General features: G+C 45.9%; 1 protein-coding gene and 1 long non-coding RNA gene across 17 annotated transcripts in view; one reads left to right on the plus strand and one right to left on the minus strand.

The window, feature by feature from the left end:
* LOC118371879 (serine/threonine-protein kinase MRCK beta-like) overlaps window positions 1-18,803 on the plus strand; it is a 156,474-nt gene that overhangs the window by 38,984 nt on the left and 98,687 nt on the right. For all 4 annotated transcript variants that reach the window (XM_052471339.1, XM_052471340.1, XM_052471341.1 and 1 more), the window contains exon 3: window positions 7,556-7,639. In XM_052471339.1, the coding sequence (XP_052327299.1) occupies window positions 7,556-7,639 (84 nt within the window). The remainder of the gene's footprint in view (window positions 1-7,555; window positions 7,640-18,803) is intronic.
* On the minus strand, window positions 13,025-16,151 carry LOC127909492 (uncharacterized). 13 transcript variants are annotated; one of them, XR_008071475.1, is made up of 8 exons: window positions 16,007-16,151; window positions 15,726-15,938; window positions 15,441-15,582; window positions 15,138-15,279; window positions 14,925-15,066; window positions 14,077-14,360; window positions 13,869-14,010; window positions 13,025-13,797 (listed from the first exon to the last, which is right to left on the minus strand). It is a non-coding gene; the product is annotated as an uncharacterized LOC127909492 (long non-coding RNA). The 13 variants fall into 13 exon arrangements; XR_008071473.1 differs by having other exon boundaries at window positions 13,026-13,797; window positions 14,077-14,502; window positions 14,925-15,137; window positions 15,209-15,279; XR_008071471.1 differs by having other exon boundaries at window positions 13,026-13,797; window positions 14,077-14,431.

The raw sequence follows: 18,803 nt of genomic DNA on the forward strand, positions 1-18,803 counted from the left end.
AGCAGTGTGAACAGACAACACAGAGTTACACATGGAGTAAACAATTAACAAGTCAATAACACAGTAGAAAAAAAGGGGAGTCTGTATACAATGTGTGCAAAAGGCATGAGGAGGTAGGCGAATAATTACAATATTGCAGATTAACACTGGAGTGATAAATGATCAGATGATCATTTACAGGTAGAGATATTGGTGTGCAAAAGAGCAGAAAAGTAAATAAATAAAAACTGTGGGGATGAGGTAGGTGAAAATGGGTGGGCTATTTACCAATCGACTATGTACAGCTGCAGCGATCGGTTAGCTGCTCAGATAGCAGATGTTTGAAGTTGGTGAGGGAGATAAAAGTCTCCAACTTCAGCGATTTTTGCAATTCGTTCCAGTCACAGGCAGCAGAGTACTGGAACGAAAGGCGGCCAAATGAGGTGTTGGCTTTAGGGATGATCAGTGAGATACACCTGCTGGCGCGTGTGCTACGGATGGGTGTTGCCATCGTGACCAGTGAACTGAGATAAGGCGGAGCTTTACCTAGCATGGCCTTGTAGATGACCTGGAGCCAGTGGGTCTGGCGACGAATATGTAGTGAGGGCCAGCCGACTAGAGCATGCAAGTCGCAGTGGTGAGTAGTATAAGGTGCTTTAGTGACAAAGCGGATGGCACTGTGATAAACTGCATCCAGTTTGCTGAGTAGTGTTGGAAGCAATTTTGTAGATGACATCGCCGAAGTCGAGGATCGGTAGGATAGTCAGTTTTACTAGGGTAAGTTTGGCGGCGTGAGTGAAGGAGGCTAATGACCTAAGGCTCGTATTTCCGTGTGTTGTTATGTTATAATTAAGTCTATGATTTGATAGAGCAGTCTGACTGAGCGATGGTAGGCACCAGCAAGCTCGTAAGCATTCATTCAAACAGCACTTTCGTGCGTTTTGCAAGCAGCTCTTTGCAATGCTTCAAGCATTGCGCTGTTTATGACTTCAAGCCTGTCAACTCCTAAGATTAGGCTGGTGTAACCGATGTGAAATGGCTAGCTAGTTAGCGCTAATAGCGTTTCAAACGTCACTTGCTCTGAGACTTTGAGTAGTTGTTCCCCTTGCTATGCATGGGTAACGCTGCTTCGAGGGTGGCTGTTGTCGATGTGTTCCTGGTTCGAGCCCAGGTATGGGCGAGGAGAGGGACGGAAGCTGTACTGTTACACTGGCAATACTAAAGTGCCTATAAGAACATCCAATAGTCAAAGGTTAATGAAATACAAATCGTATAGAGAGAAATAGTCCTACAATTCCTATAATAACTTAAACCTAAAACTTCTTACCTGGGAATATTGAAGACTCATGTTAAAAGGAACCACAAGCTTACATATGTTCTCATGTTCTGAGCAAGGAACTTAAACGTTAGCTTTTTTACATGGCACATATTGCACTTTTACTTTCTTCTCCAACACTTTGTTTTTGCATTATTTAAACCAAATTGAACATGTTTCATTATTTATTTGAGACTAAATAGATTTTATTGATGTATTATATAACGTTAAAATAAGTGTTTATTCAGTATTGTTGTAATTGTCATTATTACAAAAAAAAAATTGTCATATTAATTGGTATCAGCTTTTTTTGGTCCTCCAATAATCGGTATCGGCGTTGAAAAATCATAATCGGTCGACCTCTAATTGTGATGTCATTATGGGGTATTGTGTGTAGATTCATGAGGTGGAAAAAAATGATTGAATCCATTTTAGAATAAGGCTGTAACGTAACAAAAAGTGGGAAAAGTCAAGGCGTCTGAATACTTCCCGAATGCGCTGTACACACAACACTACTGCAGTGCACTCTTCAAGGCCCACCACACACGCACACATTCAACCACACGGCCGCTGCTGCTAACACAGGAGAGAACCTCGTACCCAAATACTCCAAAGCTCAAGCCCTATAGCTGGAGAGCCCAGAGGGATTCTGTACCCTCTAGTCAATTAGTAACCCGGGCAGCAAGACCCTCCACTCCCCTCTCCTTCCACCCAGTCAATCATTGACAGCAGACCCAATGGAGGCTCTCTGCTCCCCTCTCCTTCCACCCAGTCAATCATTGACAGCAGACCCAATGGAGGCTCTCTGCTTCCCTCAGCTTCCACCCAGTCATTGACACCAGACCCAATGGAAGCTCTCCTCTCCCCTCTCCTTCCACCCAGTCAATCATTGACAGCAGACCCAATGGAGGCTCTCTGCTTCCCTCAGCTTCCACCCAGTCAATCATTGACAACAGACCCAATGGAAGCTCTCCTCTCCCCTCAGCTTCCACCCAGTCAATCATTGACAGCAGACCCAATGGAGGCTCTCTGCTTCCCTCAGCTTCCACCCAGTCAATCATTGACACCAGACCCAATGGAAGCTCTCCTCTCCCCTCAGCTTCCACCCAGTCAATCATTGACAGCAGACCCAATGGAGGCTCTCTGCTTCCCTCAGCTTCCACCCAGTCAATCATTGACACCAGACCCAATGGAGGCTCTCTGCTTCCCTCAGCTTCCACCCAGTCAATTATTGACGGACTTGATGCGAATTCTATTAGAATGTATTGACAGGCCCCCGTCAAGTCTCTTACTCCTTGATCTCAACACACACGCAGCTTTTCTCTCTCGAAATGTAGCGACGCATGTCCTTCCATATACGAGTTTACATCCTGAATCTTTTGAATACACAATGTACCCTGGAAGTGTGACCATGTCCACGGTGGCTGTGTGGGTGTGTGTGCGCTTGACAAGCTCTCAGGCAAAATGTCAAAGAGCTCCAGTGATGTGTGTGTGTGTGTGTGTGTGTGTGTGTGCGAGAGGCCCCGCCAATGCATGCCTCCCACCATCTCCCTCCTGCTGTAGAATCAGGTCAGCCTGACTGCCTCCGTCTAAATCGGTGTCTAAAAAAGGAGAGGAGGAAATAGGACAAGAGAGAGGGGGGGGGTGGGGGGATAAGGATTCAGAGCACCAAGGGTTGGGTTTGTTTTTCTAGGTCAGAGGTCAGTTATCTGGTGTGGTCGGGAGGAGTGATAAAGAGTGCCGAGTGTGTGGCTTATCACTGTGTTCTAACCAGTCCTGTATACACTCAGTGTATACAACCTATATCTCCCTGTGTTGTAGCCTAACCTGATTGTGTGTGTTTGCTAGTTAGTATATCTTGTACTCTGTGTTTGTTTATGTTTGTGTGAATGTATATTTTGTCCTCTCTTTCCTCTCTGCTTCTTATCTGATCTGTTTACATTGACTGGCAATGTGGTTTTGATCTGTTTACATTGACTGACTACTGGCAATGTGGTTTTGATCTGTTTACATTGACTGGCAATGTGGTTTTGATCTGTTTACATTAACTGGCAATGTGGTTTTGATCTGTTTACGTTGACTGACTACTGGCAATGTGGTTTTGATTGGTTTACATTGACTGACTACTGGCAATGTGGTTTTGATTGGTTTACATTGACTGGCAATGTGGTTTTGATCTGTTTACATTGACTGACTACTGGCAATGTGGTTTTGATTGGTTTACGTTGACTGACTACTGGCAATGTGGTTTTGATTGGTTTACGTTGCCTGACTACTGGCAATGTGGTTTTGATTGGTTTACGTTGACTGACTACTGGCAATGTGGTTTTGATTGGTTTACGTTGACTGACTACTGGCAATGTGGTTTTGATCGGTTTACGTTGACTGACTACTGGCAATGTGGTTTTGATCGGTTTACGTTGACTGACTACTGGCAATGTGGTTTTGATTGGTTTACGTTGACTGACTACTGGCAATGTGGTTTTGATTGGTTTACGTTGACTGACTACTGGCAATGTGGTTTTGATCGGTTTACGTTGACTGACTACTGGCAATGTGGTTTTGATCGGTTTACGTTGACTGACTACTGGCATGGTGGTTTTAATCGGTTTACGTTGACTGACTCCTGGCCATGTGGTATCTTGCTGTTATTGTGAGACAGATCTGGGTTAAAGTAACATTTGAAGTCTTTGAGTCTACCAGATTGGTCAGTTTTGCAACTCTTTTTATTCCTCTATTGGTTCATTAAGCCAGGTACGCTCAATCAAGCACAGATAAAATATTTCCACTAATATTTGAACACAGGTCTGGAGATGAGAAATATCGTGTGGATGGGGGAACCTTCTGTCCAAGTGTGTGATTTTTGCGCTTGTGTACCTGCCCGGTTGTCTGTGTGTCTACCTGCCTGCCCGGTTGTCTGTGTGTGTCTGCCTGCCTGCCCGGTTGTCTGTGTGTGTGTCTGCCTGCCTGCCCGGTTGTCTGTGTGTGTGTCTGCCTGCCTGCCCGGTTGTCTGTGTGTCTGCCTGCCTGCCCGGTTGTCTGTGTGTGTCTGCCTGCCTGCCCGGTTGTCTGTGTGTGTCTGCCTGCCTGCCCGGTTGTCTGTGTGTGTGTCTGCCTGCCTGCCCGGTTGTCTGTGTGTGTCTGCCTGCCTGCCCGGTTGTCTGTGTGTGTCTGCCTGCCTGCCCGGTTGTCTGTGTGTGTCTGCCTGCCTGCCCGGTTGTCTGTGTGTGTCTGCCTGCCTGCCCGGTTGTCTGTGTGCCTGCCTGCCCGCCCGGTTGTCTGTGTGTGTGTGTCTGCCTGCCTGCCCGCCCGGTTGTCTGTGTGTGTGTGTCTGCCTGCCTGCCCGCCCGGTTGTCTGTGTGTGTGTGTCTGCCTGCCTGCCCGCCCGGTTGTCTGTGTGTGTGTGTCTGCCTGCCTGCCCGCCCGGTTGTCTGTGTGTGTCTGCCTGCCTGCCCGCCCGGTTGTCTGTGTGTGTCTGCCTGCCTGCCCGGTTGTCTGTGTGTGTCTACCTGCCTGCCCGGTTGTCTGTGTGTCTGCCTGCCTGCCCGGTTGTGTGTGTGTCTGCCTGCCTGCCCGGTTGTCTGTGTGTCTGCCTGCCTGCCCGGTTGTCTGTGTGTCTGCCTGCCTGCCCGGTTGTCTGTGTGTCTGCCTGCCTGCCCGGTTGTCTGTGTGTCTGCCTGCCTGCCCGCTTGTGTGTGTGTCTGCCTGCCTGCCCGGTTGTCTGTGTGTCTGCCTGCCTGCCCGGTTGTCTGTGTGTCTGCCTGCCTGCCCGGTTGTGTGTGTGTGTCTGCCTGCCTGCCCGGTTGTGTGTGTGTGTCTGCCTGCCTGCCCGGTTGTGTGTGTGTCTGCCTGCCTGCCCGGTTGTGTGTGTGTGTCTGCCTGCCTGCCCGGTTGTCTGTGTGTGTGTGCCTGCCTGCCCGCCCGTGTGTGTGTGTGTCTGCCTGCCTGCCCGGTTGTGTGTGTGTGTGTGCCTGCCTGCCCGGTTGTGTGTGTGTGTCTGCCTGCCTGCCCGGTTGTGTGTGTGTGTGTCTGCCTGCCTGCCCGGTTGTGTGTGTGTGTGTCTGCCTGCCTGCCCGGTTGTGTGTGTGTGTGTCTGCCTGCCTGCCCGGTTGTCTGTGTGTGTGTCTGCCTGCCTGCCCGGTTGTGTGTGTGTGTGTCTGCCTGCCTGCCCGGTTGTGTGTGTGTGTGTGTGTCTGCCTGCCTGCCCGGTTGTGTGTGTGTGTGTCTGCCTGCCTGCCCGGTTGTGTGTGTGTGTCTGCCTGCCTGCCCGGTTGTGTGTGTGTCTGCCTGCCTGCCCGGTTGTGTGTGATTGTCTGGTCTCCTGGCCTGCTTTGGCAGCATACCGGCCTCCAGACCAGTCAGGTGTGTCCCTCTGACGCACCTCCTCTCTGGCAGTTCACTTGGGTATACACACACCATGTCAGTTGTGGTGTGGAGTAAGCCAAGGTTACACACACACACACACACACACACACACACACACACACACACACGATCCTTTGCCTTATTATGTATTAGTGCCTCAGTTGCCCTGGAAAATATTTTCTCATTAAAGGAAAGATTCACCCATTTTGAATGTTAGATTGTTTTTTTTTTTCATCTCTGAGTGATGATCTATCGATTTCCTGCGCCATTTCACGTGTTTCTGAGCTATTGCCATTAGTTCGTGCAGGCAGAAATTTGGCCGGTATGACGTTGCATTGTGTTCGTCTCTCTCACTACACTGGAAGTTCACAGGAATATGACTTTTAGATGGTGAAAAAGTCTATCATATATGTCAGATTACAATACTGGCTGACGTTGACTTCTCTCGATTGAGCCATTGATCATATTTTTTTGCGGTATTCCTACCTTCGAGAAATGTGTCATTTGTTTGCCTCTTCAGTCCCGGGTGCAGTTGCATGGTGCAGTTGCATGGTGCAGTTGCATGGTGCAGTTGCATGGTGCCTACTTCACATGCTGTGATATTGACTTTGGTATTATTGTGTGTAGCTACGTTTGCTAGTCAGCCAGCCAGCCCATAGAGAAAGCGTTGCATTGTCGATTTGCTACCGTAACCATATTTTAAGACAACATGAAACATTTGTTCACAACAACTATTCTGCCCTACCAAGCAAAAAGGCACTAACTGCTCATTAAATACATACTTAATCATGTACAAGTATCCTGCCTCGTATTGTGTTTTGGAGAGAATGGGGGTCATGTTAGCAGTAACTGTATAAAGTTACTATGAAACCAAGGTAAATAAAAGCTGTTTTTCTCAGTTCCACACAATGAGCAGCTACTGTCTTTTTTTTTGCTTGGTAGGGCAGTATTGTTCTCACATATTAGTGGTATTTCACAGTAAATTATAGGAATGAGTGGTTTTGGGTGGATTATCCCTTTCACTAAGCCCTGTCCTGGGGTGTGTCTGAAGCACCGTTACTGCTGGCTTAGCTGTATTTGGCCTCTAAGAAATACATGTACGATTTTGAATGTGCATCTAAAAGCCTTAGTTTGTAATGCATTGTAATCATAGCTCAGTGACGGCTCTCCATATACATGTCTAGGCCCAGAACCATTTTACCGACCAGAATCACAAGCCAGCGTACTACAGTGTTTCCCCTACCATTGTTCAAATAGGGCGGTGGGCCCTCCCAATAAGCTCTGCCCCCCCCCCCCCTCATCTAAAATTATTTGACTTCAACATTTTGGATGTTGATTTGAGGCATAATTGCACCCCGCCTGGAAAATAATCTAGGGGAACAGAGGGTCATGTTCCTTAGGGGACGCAATTGCACATTATTTATTTATTTATTTATTTAAATGTTTTGCAACGGAAAACCCAAAATGAGTGTTACTTATTACACAGTCCACTTAGTGTTAAGTCCCTTCCTGTTTCAGTCTGTTTTTATCCGTTTGGTAAGTAATGAACACACGCCTGTATCCACCCAATACATGCTGGATGTTGATGTATGTACATGAGGTTAAGGATCACAACACTGCCCGGCGTCTCAAACGGAACCCTATACTTTTTGACGAGGTGCTAAGTGAGACTCATCCACTATCATAGAAAGCAGTGGGTCCTAGGGTGGACTGCTGGGGGCTTACAGTAACTAGGCTAGTAGGAGGGGGATGGAAACATCAATAAAGAAAAGTCAGCAATTCCCAGCTCTCTTAATTACGCTGCATTTTAATGGTGTAATGATCCCCCCCCCTCCATCTCTCTCCCTTTCTCCTTCCTCTCCCTTTTCATCTCACCCTCCATCCTTCTCCCTCTAGGTTGCGGTGGTGAAGATGAAAAACACGGAACGCGTGTACGCCATGAAGATCCTGAACAAGTGGGAGATGTTGAAGAGAGCCGAGGTAAGGATCATAATGGGACTGTAGAATCTACCATTTGACACAGACATAGAAGTTCTAGAGCGTACACCCCTGCTCAAGTCAAGGTTGGATGTTCTATTTCTATGCCGTAGAGAAGAACCATACCCGCCTACTGACTTTGCTGCCAAAAAAGTGCTCACGGATTCATTTGCATGGTCGACAATGGTTGTTAGCCACGCTCACCCAGACGTGCACGATCACCTATCCACTCATGAGATTTCCTACGTACCTGAATACAGCCTAGACCAAATTCCCTGGTTAGGCATAGTTCCATAAACATTCCCGAAGTTCCAGAGTTTTTAAAACGTTTTTTTTTTTTTTTTTTTAGAAATCCTGGTTGGATGATTTATTCCCTGCTCCTGGTTCCAAGAACGTTTCCCTCTCTTGTTATTCCCTGCTTGTTATTCCCTGCTCCTGGTTCCAAGAATGTTTCCCTCTCTTGTTATTCCCTGCTTGTTATTCCCTGCTCCTGGTTCCAAGAACGTTTCCCTCGCTTGTTATTCCCTGCTCCTGGTTCCAAGAACGTTTCCCTTGTTATTCCCTCTTGTTATTCCCTGCTCCTGGTTCCAAGAACGTTTCCCTCTCTTGTTATTCCCTGCTTGTTATTCCCTGCTCCTGGTTCCAAGAACGTTTCCCTCTCTTGTTATTCCCTGCTCCTGGTTCCAAGAACGTTTCCCTCTCTTGTTATTCCCTGCTTGTTATTCCCTGCTCCTGGTTCCAAGAACGTTTCCCTCTCTTGTTATTCCCCCTCTTATTATTCCCCCTCTTGTTATTCCCTCCTTGTTATTCCCTGCTTGTTATTCCCTGCTTGTTATTCCCTGCTTGTTATTCCCTCTCTTGTTATTCCCTGCTTGTTTATTCCCTGCTCCTGGTTCCAAGAACGTTTCCCTCTCTTGTTATTCCCTCTCTTGTTATTCCCTCTCTTGTTATTCCCTGCTCCTGGTTCCAAGAACGTTTCCCTCTCTTGTTATTCCCTGCTTGTTATTCCCCTCTTGTTATTCCCCCTCTTGTTATTCCCCCTCTTGTTATTCCCCCTCTTGTTATTCCCCCTCTTGTTATTCCCTGCTTGTTATTCCCTGCTTGTTATTCCCTGCTTGGTTATTCCCTGCTCCTGGTTCCAAGAACGTTTCCCTTGCTTGGTTATTCCCTGCTTGTTATTCCCTGCTTGTTATTCCCTGCTTGTTATTCCCTGCTTGGTTATTCCCTGCTCCTGATTCCAAGAACGTTTCCCTCTCTTGTTATTCCCTGCTTGTTATTCCCTGCTCCTGGTTCCAAGAACGTTTCCCTCTCTTGTTATTCCCTGCTCCTGGTTCCATTTCCCTCTCTTGTTATTCCCTGCTCCTGGTTCCATTCCCTCTCTTGTTATTCCCTGCTTGTTATTCCCTGCTCCTGGTTCCATTCCCCTCTCTTGTTATTCCCTGCTCCTGGTTCCAAGAACGTTTCCCTCTCTTGTTATTCCCCCTGCTTGTTATTCCCTGCTCCTGGTTCCATTTCCCTCTTTGTTATTCCCTGCTCCTGGTTCCAAGAACGTTTCCCTCTCTTGTTATTCCCTGCTCCTGGTTCCAAGAACGTTTCCCTCTCTTGTTATTCCCTGCTCCTGGTTCCAAGATTTCCCTCTTTGTTATTCCCTGCTTGTTATTCCCTGCTCCTGGTTCCAAGAACGTTTCCCTCGCTTGTTATTCCCTGCTTGTTGTTCCGGGAATCCTCCAACCTGTATTTCTGAAAAACCTGGGCACTTTGTGGCAATCAGTTTTCTTTTGTTGCATCCCTTGCAACCATTTTGAAGGGAAATGGGTTTCACGGTACTGCGGACTACCCTTAGAGTATTGGCTTTAGTATAATACTACTGCCCCTCACCAGTGACCCATGGTCACATTCATCCCTGAAATGCTTAAGGGTTAGGATTGATCCTGAACAACTGATCCTAGACCTTTGATGAAGGAAATTGAGCTGAATCTATTCCTGGTCAGCCTCTGGACATATTCTGGTGTTGGGTGAATTTGCTCCTAGATGCTGAACTTGGATCAGTTTTGTGTTTTCCCACGCTAATGGTTAAGATTAGTATTGAGGGAGGGGAAGCTGATCCAAGATCAGCATATAGGGGAAACGTTTAGTTTACCCTACACCGGTATTCTGGCTGGAGAGTGGAGACTAACTCAGGGCAGGACGGACATCTTCTTTTATTGTGCTGTTCTCTACCTCTTGACCTAGTTTTAGCCCAATGGGCTCTGACAGTGGCCTGAGGCCTGGCACGCCGCGTCGCCAGAGCTTTTGTCAGTAATGGTCAGTAATCCCCATCCCACAATCCCTCAGTATGTGTGCAGCCTGGGCAATACAGAGGGGAGGTGTTTCCGACTCTACTGGACACACAGCACTGCCTGCAGCATGGCATTCCAACCAGCAGCGGAGTAGGAAAACCGTCTTTAAAGATGACTGGATAGACGGATGGACAGCTCGACCCCCCCCCCCCAAACTCAACTGGCCAGACCCAGAGAAGGGTCAATCCGGACCGGACAACATTGCATTTTGTTATATAAAAGTCAATACATTATTTTTTTTTAGACAGCTTTTAAATAATCAACCGGGCGCAGTGGCCTCTTTAACTCCGCACCAATCACATTCATCCAAATATCCTCCGCGGAACCTTGGGACAAGCAGGCAGAAAGAAACAAAGATTTGACCGTGGTTTCAACTGTAAATATCACAGATAGGAGGAGCTTAGTTACCAGTGTCTTTGTTAATGTTTTTTATTATTTATTTATTTAAAAAAAAAAATTGTTTTTATTAAGTTGACTCTGAAAACTACATTGAAAGAATATTAAATGGAACAGTATTTATTAATCCTCCCCGCAATTAACACTAAACCAATGTGCCTGATATGCAGCGTAGCTCTCGTGAAAATGGCCATTTTCACACCAGGTATAGTAAATTAATTCAGACGTATCCCCTGAACACTGATGTGAGAGCAAACAAGAATAACCAACTAAAATCCCAATATGCGAGGTCTACCAAAGTCCTTATCAATTCCCTGATTCTTCACTGAGGATAGCCTGGGTTTTTGGGAAACACAAATTTCTGTAATTTCTCTCATGAAATCAAATCAAATTTTATTTGTCACCTGCGCCGAATACAACAGCTGTAGACCTTACAGTGAAATGCTTACTTACAAACCCATAACCAACACTGCAGTTTAAAGAAAAATAAGTTTTATGTAAAAATAGAAAAGTAGCAAATAATTAAAGAGCAGCAGTAAAATAACAATAGCGAGGCTATATACAGGGGGTACCAGTACAGAGTCAATGTGCGGGGGCATCAGTTAGTCGAGGTAATGTGTAAATGTAGGGAGAGTTAGTGACTATGCATAGATAATAGAGTAGCAGCAGTGTAAAAGAGGGGGCATTAATGCAGGGCAAGGTCACGAGTGACTGATACATGAATGTTGCACGGGCCCACAGTGACTGATACATGAATGTTGCACGGGCCCACAGTGACTGATACATGAATATTGCACGGCCCACAGTGACTGATACATGAATATTGCACGGCCCACAGTGACTGATACATGAATATTGCACGGCCCACAGTGACTGATACATGAATATTGCACGGCCCACAGTGACTGATACATGAATATTGCACGGGCCCACAGTGACTGATACATGAATGTTGCACGGGCCCACAGTGACTGATACATGAATGTTGCACGCCCACAGTGACTGATACATGAATATTGCACGACCCACAGTGACTGATACATGAATATTGCACACCCACAGTGACTGATACATGAATATTGCACGGGTCCACAGTGACTGATACATGAATATTGCACCACAGTGACTGATACATGAATATTGCACGGCCCACAGTGACTGATACATGAATATTGCACGGCCCACAGTGACTGATACATGAATATTGCACGGGCCCACAGTGACTGATACATGAATATTGCACGGCCCACAGTGACTGATACATGGATGTTGCACGGCCCACAGTGACTGATACATGAATATTGCACGGCCCACAGTGACTGATACATGGATGTTGCACGGCCCACAGTGACTGATACATGGATGTTGCACGGCCCACAGTGACTGATACATGAATGTTGCACGGCCCACAGTGACTGATACATGGATGTTGCACGGCCCACAGTGACTGATACATGAATATTGCACGGCCCACAGTGACTGATGCATGAATGTTGCACGGCCCACAGTGACTGATACATGAATATTGCACGGCCCACAGTGACTGATACATGGATATTGCACGGCCCTCAGTGACTGATACATGGATGTTGCACGGCCCACACTGACTGATACATGGATGTTGCACAGCCCACAGTGACTGATACATGAATATTGCACGACCCACAGTGACTGATACATGAATATTGCACGACCCACAGTGACTGATACATGAATATTGCACGGGTCCACAGTGACTGATACATGAATATTGCACGGCCCACAGTGACTGATACATGAATATTGCACGGCCCACAGTGACTGATACATGAATATTGCACGGCCCACAGTGACTGATACATGAATATTGCACGGCCCACAGTGACTGATACATGAATATTGCACGCCCACAGTGACTGATACATGGATGTTGCACGGCCCACAGTGACTGATACATGAATATTGCATACATGGATGTTGCCACGCCCACAGTGACTGATACATGGATGTTGCACGGCCCACAGTGACTGATACATGGATGTTGCACGGCCCACAGTGACTGATACATGAATGTTGCACGGCCCACAGTGACTGATACATGGATGTTGCACGGCCCACAGTGACTGATACATGAATATTGCACGGCCCACAGTGACTGATGCATGAATGTTGCACGGCCCACAGTGACTGATACATGAATATTGCACGGCCCACAGTGACTGATACATGGATATTGTTGTGACTGATACATGGATGTTGCACGGCCCACACTGACTGATACATGAATATTGCACAGCCCACAGTGACTGATACATGAATATTGCACGACCCACAGTGACTGATACATGAATATTGCATGAATGACTGATACATGAATATTGCACGGGTCCACAGTGACTGATACATGAATATTGCCCCCACAGTGACTGATACATGAATATTGCACGGCCCACAGTGACTGATACATGAATATTGCACGGCCCACAGTGACTGATACATGAATATTGCACAGGCCCACAGTGACTGATACATGAATATTGCACGGCCCACAGTGACTGATACATGGATATTGCACGGCCCACAGTGACTGATACATGAATATTGCACGGCCCACAGTGACTGATACATGAATATTGCACAGCCCACAGTGACTGATACATGGATGTTGCACAGCCCACAGTGACTGATACATGAATATTGCACAGCCCACAGTGACTGATACATGGATGTTGCACAGCCCACAGTGACTGATACATGGATATTGCACGGCCCACAGTGACTGATACATGGATGTTGCACGGCCCACAGTGACTGATACATGAATATTGCACGACCCACAGTGACTGATACATGGATATTGCACGGCCCTCAGTGACTGATACATGGATGTTGCACGGCCCACACTGACTGATACATGGATGTTGCACAGCCCACAGTGATGTTCTGGGCATTCAGATTATTCTTTCTGTACACCTGTCCTTTGTTCTCAAGAAAATGTTATTTTATATAAAAAAATAATAATAATTCATGACCCATGTGTAGTTGTTCACAGTGCACTTTTTGCATAGACAATCATGCAACCACTTTTGTTCTTCAGCAATGTTGATGCAATGTTGCACATGTTTACATTCAAAAGAAGTAGTAAATAGTTCAAATTCTTAGTCTCATTTAATATATTTGAATGTACATTTTATATAACATGTTTCCTAAGTCGTAGACTGTTTGTTAAATACTCTGTACCACAGCGCCAATGAAGGACGAAATTCATCCGGACCTTTGCCACCTAGGAATTTGTGTCACTGGACCTCTCAGATAGTAGTTGAGTACCCCTGGACTAGACTACTGTTACATTCCAACCAGCAGAGGAGGACTGGACCTCTCAGATAGTAGTTGAGTACCCCTGGACTAGACTACTGTTACATTCCAACCAGCAGCGGAGGACTGGACCTCTCAGATAGTAGTTGAGTACCCCTGGACTAGACTACTGTTACATTCGAACCAGCAGAGGAGGACTGGACCTCTCAGATAGTAGTTGAGTACCCCTGGACTAGACTACTGTTACATTCGAACCAGCAGAGGAGGACTGGACCTCTCAGATAGTAGTTGAGTACCCCTGGACTAGACTACTGTTACATTCCAACCAGCAGAGGAGGACTGGACCTGATAGTAGTTGAGTACCCTGGACTAGACTACTGTTACATTCCAACCAGCAGAGGAGGACTGGACCTCTCAGATAGTAGTTGAGTACCCCTGGACTAGACTACTGTTACATTCCAACCAGCAGAGGAGGACTGGACCTCTCAGATAGTAGTTGAGTACCCCTGGACTAGACTACTGTTACATTCCAACCAGCAGAGGAGGACTGGACCTCTCAGATAGTAGTTGAGTACCCCTGGACTAGACTACTGTTACATTCCAACCAGCAGAGGAGGACTGGACCTCTCAGATAGTAGTTGAGTACCCCTGGACTAGACTACTGTTACATTCCAACCAGCAGAGGAGGACTGGACCTCTCAGATAGTAGTTGAGTACCCCTGGACTAGACTACTGTTACATTCCAACCAGCAGAGGAGGACTGGACCTCTCAGATAGTAGTTGAGTACCCCTGGACTAGACTACTGTTACATTCCAACCAGCAGAGGAGGACTGGACCTCTCAGATAGTAGTTGAGTACCCCTGGACTAGACTACTGTTACATTCCAACCAGCAGAGGAGGACTGGACCTCTCAGATAGTAGTTGAGTACCCCTGGACTAGACTACTGTTACATTCCAACCAGCAGCGGAGGACTGGACCTCTCAGATAGTAGTTGAGTACCCCTGGACTAGACTACTGTTACATTCCAACCAGCAGCGGAGGACTGGACCTCTCAGATAGTAGTTGAGTACCCCTGGACTAGACTACTGTTACATTCCAACCAGCAGCGGAGGACTGGACCTCTCAGATAGTAGTTGAGTACCCCTGGACTAGACTACTGTTACATTCAACCAGCAGAGGAGGACTGGACCTCTCAGATAGTAGTTGAGTACCCCTGGACTAGACTGTTACATTCCAACCAGCAGCGGAGGACTGGACCTCTCAGATAGTAGTTGAGTACCCCTGGACTAGACTACTGTTACATTCCAACCAGCAGCGGAGGACTGGACCTCTCAGATAGTAGTTGAGTACCCCTGGACTAGACTACTGTTACATTCCAACCAGCAGAGGAGGACTGGACCTCTCAGATAGTAGTTGAGTACCCCTGGACTAGACTACTGTTACATTCCAACCAGCAGCGGAGGACTGGACCTCTCAGATAGTAGTTGAGTACCCCTGGACTAGACTACTGTTACATTCCAACCAGCAGAGGAGGACTGGACCTCTCAGATAGTAGTTGAGTACCCCTGGACTAGACTACTGTTACATTCCAACCAGCAGCGGAGGACTGGACCTCTCAGATAGTAGTTGAGTACCCCTGGACTAGACTGTTACATTCCAACCAGCAGAGGAGGACTGGACCTCTCAGATAGTAGTTGAGTACCCCTGGACTAGACTCTACTGTTACACACAGCACTGCCGCATTGTATTCCAACCAGCAGAGGAGGACTGGACCTCTCAGATAGTAGTTGAGTACCCCTGGACTAGACTACTGTTACATTCCAACCAGCAGAGGAGGACTGGACCTCTCAGATAGTAGTTGAGTACCCCTGGACTAGACTACTGTTACATTCCAACCAGCAGAGGAGGACTGGACCTCTCAGATAGTAGTTGAGTACCCCTGGACTAGACTCTACTGTTACATTCAACCAGCAGAGGAGGACTGGACCTCTCAGATAGTAGTTGAGTACCCCTGGACTAGACTACTGTTACATTCCAACCAGCAGCGGAGGACTGGACCTCTCAGATAGTAGTTGAGTACCCCTGGACTAGACTACTGTTACATTCCAACCAGCAGAGGAGGACTGGACCTCTCAGATAGTAGTTGAGTACCCCTGGACTAGACTACTGTTACATTCCAACCAGCAGAGGAGGACTGGACCTCTCAGATAGTAGTTGAGTACCCCTGGACTAGACTACTGTTACATTCCAACCAGCAGAGGAGGACTGGACCTCTCAGATAGTAGTTGAGTACCCCTGGACTAGACTGTTACATTCCAACCAGCAGAGGAGGACTGGACCTCTCAGATAGTAGTTGAGTACCCCTGGACTAGACTACTGTTACATTCCAACCAGCAGAGGAGGACTGGACCTCTCAGATAGTAGTTGAGTACCCCTGGACTAGACTACTGTTACATTCAACCAGCAGCGGGGGACGAATGTTCAGTCTTTATCGATAAATAGCTAGATGGAGAGGTAAATAATTGTCACAACAATCAGTTGTGTGAGTATGCCCATTTCCCAATAGGTTTTTTAGTTTTTGTAAATCTAGGGATAGCATTTTTATTTGACCTTTATTTAACCAGGCAAGTCAGTTAAGAATGACAGCCTAGGAACAGAATAACAATGATGGCCTAGGAACTGCCTGTTCAGGGGCAGAACGACAGATTTGTAACTTGTCAGCTCGGGGGTTTGAACTTGCAACCTTCCGGTTACTAGCCCAACGCTCTAACCACTAGGCTACGCTGCCGCCCCATCTGGACCTGTTCAAAGTTACTTTACAAAGGAGGGGGGGAAATGTTTTTACAAAAGCTATTAAACATAACTTTACCTTTTTGTTTTATTTGCTGTGGAACAGAAAATGTAGAAACACCAGGGGTGTGTTCTAGAGGTCGACCGATATGATATCAAAACCAACTGTCAGAGCAGCTCACAGATTACTGCACCTGTACATAGCCCACCTATAATTTAGCCCAAACAACTACCTCTTTCCCTACTGTATTTATTTTATTTATTTATTTTGCTCCTTTGCACCCCATTATTTTTATTTCTACTTTGCACATTCTTCCACTGCAAATCAACCATTCCAGTGTTTTACTTGCTATATTGTATTTACTTTGCCACCATGGCCTTTTTTTTGCCTTTACCTCCCTTATCTCACCTCATTTGTTCACATCGTATATAGACTTGTTTATACTGTATTATTGACTGTATGTTTGTTTTACTCCATGTGTAACTCTGTGTCGTTGTATCTGTCGGACTGCTTTGCTTTATCTTGGCCAGGTCGCAATTGTAAATGAGAACTTGTTCTCAACTACCTGGTTAAATAAAGGTGAAATAAAAAAATAAAAATTCAACGCCGATACCGATTATTGGAGGACCAAAAAAGCCGATGCCGATTAATCGTCCGATTTAAAACAATAAAAAATAAAATAATAATAACACTTAATTTTTATTTATTTTTTAAATATAAAAAAATGAATATGTAATAATGAGAATTACAACAGTACTGAATAAACACTTATTTTAACTTATAATACATCAATAAAATCTATTTAGCCTCAAATAAATAATGAACATGTTCAATTTGGTTTAAATAATGCAAAAACAAAGTGTTGGAGAAGAATGTAAAAGTGCAATATGTACTATGTAAGAAAGCTAACGTTTCAGTTCCTTGCTCAGAACATGAGAACATATGAAAGCCGGTGGTTCCTTTTAACATGAGTCTTTAATATTCCCAGGTAAGAAGTTTTAGGTTGTAGTTATTATAGGACTATTTCCCTCTAAACCATTTGTATTTCATTAACCTTTGACTATTGGATGTTCTTATAGGCACTTTAGTATTGCCAGTGTAACAGTACAGCTTCCGTCCCTCTCCTCGCCCATACCTGGGCTCGAACCAGGAACACATCGACAACAGCCACCCTCGAAGCAGCGTTACCCATGCATAGCAAGGGGAACAACTACTCAAAGTCTCAGAGCAAGTGACGTTTGAAACGCTATTAGCGCTAACTAGCTAGCCATTTCACATCGGTTACACCAGCCTAATCTCAGGAGTTGATAGGCTTGAAGTCATAAACAGCGCAATGCTTGACGCACAACGAAGAGCTGCTGGCAAAACGCATGAAAGTGCTGTTTGAATGAATGTTTATGCACCTGCTTCTGCTTACCACCACTCAGTCACATACTTAGATACTTGTATGCTTGTATGCTCAGTCAGATTATATGCAACACAGGACATGCTAGATAATATCTAGTAATATCATCAACCATGTGTAGTTAACTAGTGATTATGATTGATTGTTTTTTTATAAGATAAGTTTAATGCTAGCTAGCACCTTACCTTGGCTTACTTCATTTGCGTAACAGGTAGTCTCCTTGTGGAGTGCAACGAGAGAGAGGTAGGTCGTTATTGCGTTGGGCTAGTTAACTCTAAGGTTGCAAGATTTGATCCCCTGAGCTGACAAGGTGAAAATCTGTCTTTCTGCCCCTGAACAAGGCAGATAACAACCCACTGTTCCCAGGCCGTCATTGAAAATAAGAATGTGTTCTTAACTGACTTGCCTAGTTAAAGACAAAATTAAAAAAATATTATTATAAAAATTTGCGCCCAAAAATACTGATTTCCGATTGTAATGAAAACCTGAAGTCGGCCCTAATTAATCGGTCAACCTCGAGTGTGTTCAGTTGTTTGGAATCCACCTGTGGTAAATTAAATTTGGAAAGGCACACGCCTGTCTATATAAGGTCAGACAGTTGACAGTGCATGTCAGAGCAAAAACCAAGCTATGAGGTCGAAGGAATTCTCCTCAGAGACAAGATTGTGTCGAGGCCCAGATCTAGGGAAGGGTGCCAACAAATGTCTGCAGCATTGAAGGTCCCCAAGAACACAGTGGCCTCCATAATTCTAAAATGGAAGATGTTTGGAACCACCAAGACTCTTCCTAGAGCTGGCCGCCAGGCCAAACGGCGTAATCGGGGGAGAAGGGCCTTGGTCAGTGACTTCACCAAGAACCCGATGGTCAGTCTGACAGAGCTCCGCTCCTCTGTGGAGATGGGAGAACCTTCCAGAATGACAACCATCTCTGCAGCACTCCA

The sequence above is a fragment of the Oncorhynchus keta genome, chromosome 19, assembly GCF_023373465.1.
Source record: "Oncorhynchus keta strain PuntledgeMale-10-30-2019 chromosome 19, Oket_V2, whole genome shotgun sequence".
Taxonomy (NCBI): domain Eukaryota; kingdom Metazoa; phylum Chordata; class Actinopteri; order Salmoniformes; family Salmonidae; genus Oncorhynchus; species Oncorhynchus keta.